Source organism: Myxine glutinosa, chromosome 7 (genome assembly GCF_964187855.1).
Source record: "Myxine glutinosa chromosome 7, kmMyxGlut1.1, whole genome shotgun sequence".
NCBI lineage: Eukaryota > Metazoa > Chordata > Myxini > Myxiniformes > Myxinidae > Myxine > Myxine glutinosa.
The window spans coordinates 35,805,443-35,819,488 of NC_136267.1; the positions used below are offsets into that span (position 1 = coordinate 35,805,443).

General features: G+C 43.4%; 1 protein-coding gene across 2 annotated transcripts in view; it reads right to left on the reverse strand.

Annotated features, from left to right (window-relative positions):
• Nucleotides 1-5,425: 5,425 nt before the first annotated feature.
• Nucleotides 5,426-14,046, reverse strand: part of LOC137418277 (double-stranded RNA-specific adenosine deaminase) — a 51,738-nt gene continuing 43,117 nt past the window's right edge. For both annotated transcript variants that reach the window (XM_068104291.2, XM_068104289.2), the window contains exons 9-12: nucleotides 12,582-12,764; nucleotides 12,386-12,498; nucleotides 10,827-10,954; nucleotides 5,426-6,563 (exon numbers count right to left, since the gene is read on the reverse strand). In XM_068104291.2, the coding sequence (XP_067960392.2) occupies nucleotides 6,323-6,563; nucleotides 10,827-10,954; nucleotides 12,386-12,498; nucleotides 12,582-12,764 (665 nt within the window). In that variant the 3' untranslated portion in view covers nucleotides 5,426-6,322. The remainder of the gene's footprint in view (nucleotides 6,564-10,826; nucleotides 10,955-12,385; nucleotides 12,499-12,581; nucleotides 12,765-14,046) is intronic.

Here is a 14,046-nt window from a genome sequence, read left to right on the forward strand (position 1 = left end):
CCTGTGATTGATGCTGTGAAGAGGAACAGGTTGAGGTGGTTTGGTCATGTGTTGAGGAAGGATGAAAGTGACTGGTTGAGAAGAGTGATGGAAATGAATGTAGAAGGAAGTGGAAGACGGGGAAGACCGAGAAAGACTTGGCTAAAGATGGTGGAAGAAGAAATGCGGGCAAGGGGGTTAACAAGGAGAGATGCAGAAAATAGGGCAAAATGGAGACATTGTCATGGGGACCGCAAGTCCAACCCCCGCTCTTGCAGGGAAAATGGCCTTAAAATGCCTGTTGTTGTTGTTGTATACATGCTTGGAGCTAAGGTTAATGAAGTGCCACAGAGACCGTTGTCCTTTCAGCAGGTTCTCCCATCTCAGCCAAGGAACTCTTATTTCTTTCAGAGTGGTCATTGGTTTATTGGTCAGCTCCCTGACCAAGGTCCTTCTTGTCCGGTGGCTTAGTTTGGTCAGACGGTCAGCTCTCGGAAGGGTCTGGGTAGTTCCATATTCTTTCCATTTCCTAATGATGGAGCTCATTGTGCTTTTGGGAACTTTCAACAATCTAGAAATTGTTTTATACCCTTCCCCAGATCTTTGCCTCCTCACAAGTCTATATCGGAGTTCTACGGAAGTTCCTTGGACTTCATGGTGGAGTTTCTGCTCTGACATGCACTGTATATTGTGGGACCTTATATAGAAAGGTGTTTCTTTCTAAATCATGTCCAATCAATTGAATTCGTCACAGATGGACTCCAATCAAGTTGTGGAAACATCTCAAGGATGATCAAAGGAAACTGGATGCAACTGAGCTGAAATTGTAGTGTCACAGTAAAGGGGACGAATAATTATCGACTCAAGCCATTTCAGCTTTTCATTTTTAATTATTTTGTAAAGATTTCTCCAAAAACATTCCACTTTGACATGGTGGGGTATTATATTTATGTCAGTGAGAAAAAAAATGTCAGTTTAATCCATTTAAAATTCAGGCTGTAACACAACAAAATGTGAAAAAAATCAAGGAGTGTGAATACTTTCTGAAGGTACTGCAGTGAAAGGGGTCAGTAACAGGTTTCCCTGGCTCAAGGATGGCAATGACTTTAGCCTCTATCCAGGTTGATGGCATGACTCCAGTTGCATGGATGTTGGTGAAAAGAGAAGTCAACCAATTATGCCAGTGAGGTCCCAAGTTCTCAAAGAATTCAGAATATATGTCATTAATTCCTGCTGCTTTCCTTGTTTTGTTGGAGGAAAGGTTGGAATCTCCTGCGATGAAGCTAACTCCGAGGGCCTTTCACTCACTCACTCACTCACCGCAGGCAGGTTGGTAGCCAAAATCAAGACTCTCTGCTCACCTTCACTCTTTCATTCCACTTTTTTCCCACCTCTGGAACAAACTCCCCCACTCCATTCAATCCCACTCCTCCCTCCAGGTCTTTCAAACAGCTGTTCACCACCATCTCTTATCCAAAAATTCACCCCCATCCAAAATCTTGATCTTTTCTACCCCCGCTAATTCACCGCAGATCCACTTGTTTGAAATTCCAACTTCCTTCCTGGAAGGCCTTGCAGTGTCCATACGTTTTATACCTCTCCCACCTCCCCCAAAGACCTCTCCCTCCCACATTTCTCTCGATGTCCCTGCTCTCAAATGATGTGTTTGTGTCCTTCCCCCTCTCTCCCCCATCTTGTCTACCGCTCCCCTTATTTTGTTTTCTTCTGTGTCGGTTAGACTTTTTGTGTGATTAATGTTCGCTCTTCCACGAGCCTCGATCTTGTATACAAAAAAAGAAAGAAAAAAAAAGTGTTAATGTCAGCCTTGGGGGGAAGAAAGCAGGGATGTAGGAGACAATGAAAATGGTCTTGGAGAGTTCCTTGCAGACTTCATGGCGAGCATCCTTAGTTGAGGCAACTTTAGAGTTGAGGAGCAGTCGAGAAGTAACAGCATTACTTTTGGAGATTGATGTTGAGCAGGTGAGGCAGCACCAAGGTGCCTTAGTAGGTTCCATGCCTTTCTACTTAAATGAGTGAAATCAAGCTCCTCAACAGTCTCCTGCCATCTTTGTCATCTGGCCACGTCTAGAGATTACAAGAGTTCAGATGCAACATCTGGATCCACCGAAGCTTCATACTGTTGGAAGAGTTGATCTGATGTAGGATGGTGTTTATGGCTGCATCTATCAGGATCTTGCAGAAGCTGCTCTAGCTCTTCGGGACAGGGTTGAGGCTGTGTGGAGAGTGGTGGTGTGGGGAGAGAGTGGAGGACCATGACCACGTCATCCACAGAATGGATGCAGAACTTTCGGTTCAGATGTTCCTTAGTAAGGTCAGGAATTAATTTCCTCAGCACCTGTTTCACTGTCCACATTGCTATTCTTATTTCTCCACCTTCACTTTGTTAGCCTCCCTCCTCCCTTCTATTCACCTCCTTTAGTTTTTGGTTCTTTATCTCACCATATACTTCTCTGTCTCTCTCTGTGGCACTTTCTCTTGCCTCACTCCCATCCCTCACCCAGGGAGGAGTGGGAGGGAGAGGAGAAGTGAGAGTGGGAACTTCTTTGTTCCAAATAGTGGAAGTACAGGATGGCGATGACATCACACAGGCAGTCAGTGGATATTCTAAAGATGTTGCAACGTACAAAAAGAGAACACCCAGTGTTGACAAGAGAGGTAGAGCAGGTGGATTGGATGAAACTGCAGTGAATGGAGATGAACTGTGAGCACAAACCACCACCTTCGCACGAAAGGCTTCGATAAAGGAGTCACGAATGGCAAACAGCTGTGGGTTCAAATTTATTGTAACAACAAAAAACATGAACAACAACAACAACAGGCATTTTAGGCAATTTTCCCTGCGAGAGTGGGGGTTAGCCTTTCGGTCCCCATGACAATCTTCTCCATTTTGCCCTATTTTCTGCATCTCCCCTTGTTAACCCCCTTGCCCGCATTTCTTCTTCGACCATCTTTAGGCAAGTCTTTCTCGGTCTTCCCCGTCCTCTACTTCCTTCGACATTCACCCCCATCACTCTTGTCAACCAGTCACTTTCATCCTTCCTCAACACATGACCAAACCATCTCAAACTGTTTCTCTTCACAGCATCCATCACAGGCTCTATTCCCATTATCTTTCGCAATTCATCATTTGTCTTCCTCTCTCTCAATGATACTCCGCACATCCACCGAACCATTCGCAATTCCACCCTTTCCAGCCTTCGTTGCTGCTCTATGTTCATTACCCATGTCTCGCTCCCATAAATCATAACACTTCTCACACATGCAGCATACACCTTTCCCTTCAGCTTCAACGACACTCCCCTCCTCGTCAGCACGCCACTCAGTTCCCGAAACTTCTTCCATGCACATCTCACTCGAGCAACCGTTGCAGAGTCTGATCCACCTTCTCCATTCAGCATGTCTCCTAGGTAACAAAATGTTTTCACACCTTCCAGCTTCACGCCATCTCCAAGATCCAACTCAACATTTCCTCCATCTGCAGCTCCCCCTGTGCACACCTTACATTTGCATGTAGCTGCCACACTGGTTAAAGACCCTCTCAGACCACTGCATTTTTGATGAACCCACACAGCGCACATTGTACATTGAATGGAGTTCCCTCCGACACCCTTCCTGCACACAGCACATGGCCACTTCCCAGTTCTTTCCACCTCACCACATGCTTTACCACATGCCATCACCTTCGTTTTTCCGATATTCACCTTCAGACCTTTTGTCTCCATACATTCCTTCCACTTGTTCATCTTTTCCTTCAGTCCATCCATACTCTCCGCAATCAACACCAGATCATCTGCATACAACAACTCCCACGGTAAACCCTCCTTTACGTTCCGAGCCAGCACCTCCAGCACAGCTACAAATAGTAGTGGACTTAGTACCGACCCCTGATGCACTCCCACCTTCACCTCAAACTCACCACTGTTCCCGTCCTTCGTCCTTACAGCTGTGCGCGCTCTTTTGTACATTGCCATCACTACTCTGATCAACCATTCCTCCACTTCTAACTTCCTCAATGCCCATGTCACTACTTCACGTGGAACCCTATCGAATGCTTTATCCAGATCAACAAACCCAAGAAACAACTTCTTCCTCCTCTCCATGTGCTTCTCCTGCAACTGCCTCACAATAAAAAACACGTCTGTCGTTCCTCTTCCTGGCATAAATCCAAACTGCATTTCGTCAATCTTCACTTTCTTCCTTATCCTCCTCTCCACCACCCTTTCCAATGCCTTCATTCCATGCTCCAATAACTTTATCGCTCGATACGAGCCACAGTCCAGAGGGTCACCTTTCCCCTTGTATAGAGGGACGAGGGTACTCAGTTCCCAATCCACTGGAATGCGGCCTTCTTTCACCACCAGATTGCAGATCTCTGTCATTCTCTTCAAACCCCAATTTCCTGCTGCCTTCAACATATCTCCCACAACTCCCGTCGGCCCTCCCGCTTTTCTACTCTTCATTGCTTTTATCACTTCCTCAACTTCCTTCTCGGTTATCTTCTCTGCCGGTCCTAAAACTGGGTTACTCTCTTTGTTGCCATCCCATTCATTCTCTGCATTCAACAGTATTTCCATATATCTCTTCCATCTTCCTTTAATTCCATCTGGGTCCACAACGATTGGTCCCACTTCATCCTTCAAGCAACTCACCCCCATCACATCACACCTCCTTTTGCTCTGCTTTGCAATCCTGAATACCGCTCTCTGACCCTCTTCTAAATCCAAGCGTTCTCCGAACATTTTCCTACATGCCTCCTGCACCTTTGCTACCTCTTTCTTTGCAGCCTTCTTGGATGCCTTATAACTTTCATGCTCTGCCTTTTCTGCCCCCATACCGTTTGCCTTCTGCCACTCCTTGAACTTCTTCCTCTTCTCGGCAATCTTCTTTCCAACTTCATCATCCCACCACCATGTTTCCGAGTGCCTCGGTGGTCCTTTTGAACAAAAAACATGAACCTTGTAAAAAAAATTGAAATAGTTTCAATGTCAAGACTTAAAATATCTAGTAGAGTGCTCGAACTGCTTGACCAATTCGCCGGCATTTTAAACATTCTAACCTCCTTGGGGATAAAACAATAAACTTGTATTTTGAGTTTCAAAATGTTACCTTTAAGTGAGAGATTTGACATTTAAACCTGCCAACTTGTCGTCTCATTATTAATATTATTGCATACAAAATCGAGGCTCATGAAAGAGCAAATTGACAGACAGTGGAGCCACAACTGGATACAATCAAGTAAGGGAATGACAAACAATGGAGTTCATCAATTAATGGTTTACAAGTATATTCACTATTGCAGGAAACGAGGTGCGTCTGACAACGAGCGTTTGCTCTTTGTCAGAGCGGAGAAGGGTTGTTGCCCTGATGAAAAGCTAACACAAAAATAAGGTTAAAATTATATATCAAACAAGCATTGATAGTAGAGTATTGTCTTGTATTTTATTTTTCAGAAATGCCCCATAGTGAGGCAACAATAAGGATAGTCCTTCCAGAGGCCTTCAACCCTGACTGCCACTGCAATCAGTTATGTGATAATGCACGGCTCGTCTAAAACGGCTACCAACTTTGAAGTGTGTACAAAGCAGAGAGCTGTGATACAATGTTTTGTTTACTGCAGATGGAGTATGTCCAGGTGACATTCATGCCAGCATGAACAATATGTACAGGCACTTTCCAATTAGTGTGAGCAGTTAGGTGGGCAAATCACCTTAAATGACGTCAAGGACGAACCATGCAATGGTTGTCCTGCCATGGCAGCGACACCACGAAACAGGTGCGCTGAGTGATTTAGCTCGTTGAAAATGTCTGGCGTATTAGATTTGTGTGAAACAGCAGGTGTTGGGAATGCAACAGTCGTATAGATTATCGAGGATCTAGACTCGCCATAGGTCCGTGCTTTGCGAAAGTCTGAGTTGTGCCTTGAATGCTGAATGATGTCCACAAAGATAAATATAAAAAAAACAATCAGGAGACAACCTGCATTGACCTCCTCGAACATTTTGCTGTCGCACATAATCGCACAAGATAAGACGCGAGTGCCACTTCCGATCAAAAAGCAAGCATCAATCACTGGAGTGGCAACACAAAGGATCGCTGCAATTGACGAAGCAAGTGACATAAGAAATGTTGTACCGACGTTCATGTATGGATGTTTGTTGTTTACGAATGCACTTGTGATTTACCTGAAGGGAAGCTGATGTTTACATGAAGGCATCTAGTGATGTCTTTGCCGTGTATCCTAATTATGTGCAAGCTTCACTATGAGCCTTGGAGTATAAAAGTAAAAGTAAAAAAATTATATTTGAATTTTAAAATGACGTTGCTACAGACACAGATCAAACTGATCTTCTTCCTCTGGTTTGCTGAGCCATGTCCCATATCCCAGTTCTTTTAGGTGCATGAACATGTGCGTCTTCGCCGCCTGATACGGCCGCGCTGCTGCTTTGGCATCTGCATACGTCTTAATTGTCAGCAGGTCCTGGCATGCAAAATGATGACACACGGTGATGAACTGCTTGGAAAGGCTCTTTTTTGAGAGTTGAGGGATTTCGACGTACCTGTACCTGAGGAGAGATGTACAAGCAAATCAGCTCGGGAATGAATGTTCTGGCACGAATCGTAACAGATTAGGCAGTGTTTGTGAGATTAGTCGAAAGTGTTCATAGAACCCAGTATTGGTCGGCAGCCACATGGTGTCGGCGGAACGATACGGTGGTACCCACACGGATAGATCGCTCGAGAAACCGTTTTCCAACCACACCACTCATTTAACCTCAAAATAATGTGCTACAAGAGCCTGGGATTATGATCCCGACTTATCAGCTGACACTACTTTCTAGTGCTGGGCCGATATCTGAACCGGTAATCTGCACCGGCCGATCTGAGTCAGTGTGAGTGCTGATTACCAAACTTTCACCCTTGTTTAGGGCGAATATCAATAAACAAATAAAAAAACAACCTTGCATTATAGACGTTTCAAGGAGATGTGTATAAACATTATTATTTGTAAACAGTTTGCAATCGTCATGTAAGGGGTAATAAAAATTGGCCCGGTAATTTGGAAAACATGTTAATCCAGCAAACGGCTCAGAAATCGGGTGTTATCAAGTTTTATAGGCTTTGAATCTCAAAGAGAAACAATATATACCTTTCTAAATCACAACCGATTCATATACAGTGCATTCAGAAAGTATTCAGACGCCTTCACTTTTTCACATTTTGTTATGTTGCAGCCTAATCCTGAAATCGTTTAAATTCATTTTTTCCCTCATCAATCTACACTCAATACCCCATAATGACAAAGAGAAAACAGGATTTTAGAAAGTTTTGCAAATTTATTAAAAAGAAAAAACTGAAATATATCATTGACATAAGTATTCAGACCCTTTGCTATGACACTTGAAATTTAGCTGAGGTGCCTCCCATTTGTCTTGGTCATCTTTTAGATGTTTCTACACCTTGATTGGAGTCCACCTGTGGTAAATTCAATTGATTGGACATGATTTGGAAAGGCGCACACCTGTCTATATAGGACTCACAGCTGACAATGCATATCAGAGCAAAAACCAAGCCATGAGGTCGAAGGAACTGCCTGCAGAGCTCAGAGACAGGATTGTGTCGAGGCACAGATCTGGGGAAGCCTACAAGAAAAACTCTGCTGCACCAACAAAAACAACAACAACCACGGTGCCCGAAACAGGCCAACCCCCGCTTTGCGAGGAGAAATGGCCTCTAAAGATGGTTTTTTTATTGAAGGTTCCCAAGAGCACAGTGGCCTCCATCATTCTTAAATGGAAGAAGTTTGGAACAACCAGGACTCTTCCTAGAGCTGGCCGCCCGGCCAAACTGAGCAATCGGGGGAGAAGGGCTTTGGTAAGAGAGGTGAACAAGAACTCGATGGTCACTCTGGCTGAGCTCCAGAGATCCTGTGTGGAGATGGGAGAAACTTCCAGAAGAACAATCATCACTGCAACACTCCACCGATCTGGGCTTTATGGCAGAGTGGCCAGACGGAAGCCAAACAGTTCAATCTTGGTTTCATCAGACCACAGAATCTTGTTTCTCACAGTCTGAGAGTCCTTTAGGTGCATTTTTGCAAACTCCAAATGGGCTTTCATGTGTCTTTCACTGAGGAGAGGCTGACATGTATACACGATGTCCAATCAATTCAATTTACCACAGGTGGACTCCAATCAAGGTGTAGAAACATCTCAAAGATGACCAAGACAAATGGGAGGCACTTGAGCTCAATTTCAAGTGTCATAGCAAAGGGTATGAATACTTATGTCAATGTGATATTTCAGTTTTATATTTTTAATAAATTTGCAAAACTTTCTAATATCCTGTTTTCTCTTTGTCATTATGGGGTATTGAGTGTAGATTGATGAGGGAAAAAATGAATTTAAACGATTTCAGCATAAGGCTGCAACATAACAAAATGTGAAAAAAGTGAAAGGGTCTGAATACTTTCTGAATGCACTGTAGATCAACCAATTGCTTTAGAAACAGCCAGGAGGGCAAAGAAAAACACCACAGCTCCTACTGTACACTACTTCCTGGCAAAGTACGTATTGATGTCATACGTTCCAGGCGTGCACGAGTTGAATTAATTTTTTCAAATTTCAAAGGCGGACGGACAGTATTCTGGGCCCCCGAGCAAAATTTTTTTTTACCATGCAGTCTTTAACAGCACAATTATAACACGTCATCTTAAATGTACAGTTACATTATAAGTACAGTACATACTGCATATCCACTTCCTGGTGCGGTGTGCAAGTCATTGCTTCATCAAGATGAATGTTAACGTTTTGCTGCATGATTCCGAAGTCCAGCATTATACTGAATTATTTTTTACTGATTAACCCGCTTTATCAAAGTTTGGCCGATCATGGACTTACTGTACGAACGTTGTTCAGAACGGAATCCCTTTGTAACCAGGGACTCTCTGTACTGTATTTTGTATTAAACTTGCTTTTTACACGAGGAGACAAGTATGAAACGTTTCATTTTATTATCCTCAATAGCTTATCAAATGAGAACACGGTAGCTGATCATTCGTTTAAAAATGTCAGGATGCTGTGCCGTTCGATACGGTACACTAATCAATGAGAGGGGAATTCACAGCCACTCAATAACTTCAATCGCGGGAACGGCATTGATCCTGTATCCATTTCATGTGTACACAATGCACGTTGACATATATTTAGCACTTTATAATCAGAATCGGTACAATGAAATGAATGAATGATCGTTTTAATGCCATTTTCCCCGATAGAGCGGGGGTTAGCCTTGCGGGCCCCATGACAACCATGGTTCCCTGTTTGAGGCAATGTTTTTATGGCCGGATGCCCTTCCTGACGCCAACCCTTGGTCGCCTCTTACGATGCGCAGGGATACGGTGTACCTATTCTAAATCGGGGTACACACCGTGATCATTCATCCCAGCAAGCTGGTACTCAATTTGCCGACCTCGGAAGGATGACAGGCTGAGTCAACCCCCCTGGCGTTAATTCAGCGATCGACCGGGATTCGAACCCAGGATCCTAGGATCCCAAGCCGGCACCCTAACCGCTAAGCCAACAGCAGGTACATAATCGGCAATTTATTTATTTTAATGGTAATTGGTTTTAGTCAAATTTTCTAATCGGCCCAACTCTACAACTTTCAACTTCATCTTCTGACTGTTTTTAAAAACACTTTTGCTTTCCCATGAAAATCCTTTCGTGAACCTATTTTACATAAGTGTTGAACCTAAGCTTATAGTTGTTTAAAAAAAAAACCCTAAAAAACACCATGCGTACCATTAAGCTCAGGAGATAATGTACATACAGTCTATTATTTGCCCTTAAATGACTAAAAATCAAAGTTTCATGAAAAACTAGAACGGCACTCAGTAGAGTGCACACCTCCGCCAGGCTGAACAGTGAACAGTTTATGTTTTGTATCCCACTTTCAGGCCGGACCTGGATTAGGACCTGAAGCAAAATCTAATCGAATTGTTCTTGTCATCTACCCAACTCATCCACCTAGTTTCGTCATAATTCGTCCACATCTATTTGAAATATCATGCCAATCAATCAATTGTGAAGAATTACCAACAATTCTAGTATCCAGATCTGGATCCGGATCCTCAACAAAATTGTATCAATTCGTCCTTGTCACACTCCTAACATGTCCACCATGATTCTTCCGAATCCGTCCATAACGGTTCCATAACTAGTGGTCCAGCCCGGCCTACTAGTTAAGATTAGTTACATAATTGTCAGCACGGTACTCGCTCGGACTCGGGCTTTTCGTGTGGTAACATGACGTTGGCCATGGGACCCAGCCAGTTCTGTGGCGACTGACGATTGTGGTCATTAAAGACATGCCGTCCTCTGAGTTATCCGAAGGCGAAGTCCATTATCATTCCATCACAATACATAAGTTATGTTATTCCACCACTTTCAGTGAAGCGACTGGTCATATATGCTAGTCCTAAAAAAATGGCTACCAATTGCTCAAACATGCGACAGAGGCCTAATGCACATCTCCTGTCAAGTTGTACCAGCTTACAGTAGGTGGCGTTATACTAGCAATAACACAAATTTTATGACCCTCCTCAGACAGAACTATTATAACCTCTAACCAAAAGATGGAAGAGCTATAAATGGCATCGTCATGTTAAGTACACCCCAGTTACCCGACATCAAAATTCACAATTGTGTAGAAGTGCACATAAGTCTGTTTATATTCTTCGCTCTGAGATGGTGCAACAATTGTTGTTGATGTTTAAGGGGTGTGGGGTGGGAAAGGGATATTCCGGCCAACGCCCATGCCAGACATACATGTTTACAACTTTTCCTGTTGTGCCATCCATAATCTCCGCCTCCAAGTCACCCATGCTCCAGCACAGACTCATCTCCTTTGTCTTCCCCACATGCCTAGTCGAATCGTAGACCGTTACTCGTCCAACCTACACAACATGATCACAATATAATTCCTGACCAGACAAGATGAAATGCTCATGATGCAATGATGACAGATAAACCACAATCTGAGAAATAATGGTCAGAAGGAATGACATGCGAAGAAATAATAACTCATTCCTGACCACTGGTTTGTTCCGCCACCAAACACAATGCCAGAAGGATTTTTTTTTAACTTACACCTGGATAATTTTCTTCCACAAAAATGACTCGATGATCTTAAGATCTGTTCTGTTCTGCACTCACTCTGATAACTAGCATCAAAAGATAAGAACATTCATAGCTCAAACCCAATTTGAAACACACTTTTCTCTCGACGTCACCTGTCACCTGCTAGTTCACATCACCAGGAAACTAAAATCTCAATCAAACTGTTGCACCTTAACTTGTGAACCATGTGATACCTTGTGAACAATACCATGTGAACGGCAGGATATCACGTGAAGCTATTCACGGTGTGAATGGCGGGATATCCCGCGAAGCAATGTTTACCGTCTGTAGGGCTATCCCGTGAAGCATCCCGCAAAGCAATGTTTACCATGTGAATGGCGGGATATCCCGCGAAGCAATGTTTACCGTCTGTAGGGCTATCCCGTGAAGCATCCCGCAAAGCAATGTTTACCATGTGAATGGAGGGAAATCATGTGAAGCTATTCAGTGTGAATGGAGGGATATCCCGCAAAGCTCTCTTGGCTGCGAAAGCCTTGAAAATGCGAAGCACAGTGCCGCAAATGTCGAAGCCGGTCACGATCATGGCTTGTAAAACATGGTTTTTGCGTATGTCCAGCTGCTTTGTGCGTGGCTGGTGAAAGATGGGTTTTATAACTGTGTCATGCTCGCGGCTCATGGATTTTTTTTTTGTGCCTGCGAAAAACCGTGAATACACAGGACATAGGGCCACGAATAGAAAAGCAGGTCGCAATTTATCAACCGCGAATAGCAGTGTCCGACTGTGTATCGCTTTTGGCCCTATCTCTCAATGGTGAAGAATCACTTTAAAATTTTTCTCGTATCCGGATCCAAATCCGGATCCACACCACAATCGAATCAATTCGTCCTTGTCACAGACCCAACCTGTTCACCAAGTTTTGTTAACCTTTCGAGATATCCTACTCACAGAAAAACAGACAGACAAACAAACAAGAAGACGTTATGCAGAGCATCTGGTGAAGTTTCATGAATATCGGTTTAAAATTGCGATGTGTATGCGATTGACAGACACACCAACAGACAGACAGAATAATGCACAAGACCAAACAACCAATATATACTTGAAAAATCTTCAATTTTGCAAGTTACAAACATGGGTGAAAACAACCTCCATCCACCTTCTGTGGTGGAGGTAATAATATGTCTGTAAAACTTGTGTACTTTTGAATTGTTGATTTTTCAGTTACGGTGTCTACAAGTACACTGACCTGCGGATGGTTGAGGGTATAACTGGAAGGAAGCCCATCCGTAAAATTATTTGGACCATGAGCCAGGCGACAGCACACCCCACGTGTCAGGTGCCCATGGCTATATAAGTACCCTAAAATAAAGACAGCAAGGAAAGAAGCATCACATGAGGAATGACAGACTTGGAATTTGAGGGAAGGACAAAATCCAGCATACCAAGTGAGAGTGATTGCATGTAGACAGGATGGATGAAATGCGAGAGTAGAGCGCCTTGCAGGCCAAGTGTGTTCCAGCGCAGAATTTTGTCACTGCACGACATGGTGCGGAGTCGCTCTCCACGTTGAATGCCATCCCATGTGGGTACTATGTCACTGGAACTCACAGGAATGGTCCCCTCACCTGGGGAAGCACCGACGCTTAAAGAATGCCTCGAGTGCTGAAAGCACCAGTTTCAAATAATTTTAGATCATATGCTTCTGGAAATCACGGTGGTGGCAGAAAAAAAATTGTTACATATTTCTCCAATGGTAGGGATGCAGATTTTTTTTTAAACCCTTTCACACACAAGGTCCAAGGCTCATGTAAGAGCTGGCACACACAAACCATGGATACATACGCAAACATAAGACAACACAGGACTTGGCTCATAACACCAGACAAACAAAGCCATTAACTGCGAGGATAGTAACTTCCTGGTGCTGGCAACGCCATCCAATGGAATCACTTTCTCTATCAGCAAGGAATCAGCAAGGAATTTTCAGAAGACACATATAGCCCCCTATTCAATAGGATGCCAACCCCTAGGGGTTATTGGTACTGAGCCTCTAAATGCTGAGCATCATGGAAGGAGCATGTACCATTTTCAAAGTATTTTGTGCGACTCAGCCATGGTCAGAATCGAACCGCTAAACTGCCAGATTCTGAGTGAATGCTTGAACCACACTGAGTCTGGTGATAACTCAGTGCCACCGAACTTGTTTGTCTTGCATCTCCTTGCAAAATCAAGGGGAGTGTTTCAATTGCATTCTCTAAGCATATATATATATATATATATATATATATGCCCATATATATATATATATAGGTGCCCAAAAAAGGCCAACCCCTGCTCTGCGGGGAAACATGGCCTCTAAAGGTGGTTCTTTCTCGAAGCAGTTTACTTGGAATGGTTGGATTGACCGATTAAGCATTATGAGAAAAACTAGAGGTTCCAGGGAACCTGAACTCAACTGGTCTATATCAATATGGTTAGAATAGGCATAATAGAACCACAAACTATATAGTTTATATGTGCTAAAGAGGTACAGTAACGTTGAAGGTTTGATCAAATTTTGATCAAATTTGATCAGTATTTGTGACTTTTAGAGCTTGGACGTCGTCCAAACTGATGTTTGTGGGTCAAGTCATGTCATAGATCACGACGAGGTCATTTTTCGGACATCGTCAAAACCCGTAATATATGTGTTGAGGCTTGTTACATACCAAGTTTCAGCCTTCCAGCTACATTAGGAAGTACCAGATTGACAAAAAATGATTTTTCAATATGGCCGCCCTGCTGTGCCCATTTTTGGGCGTGCAACGCCCAAATTAGTTTATGTCTTAAAGATGCTGCGTAACAAGTTTCATCAAATTTCATCAATATTTGTGACTTTTAGAGCGTAGACGTCGAATTGTTTACAGA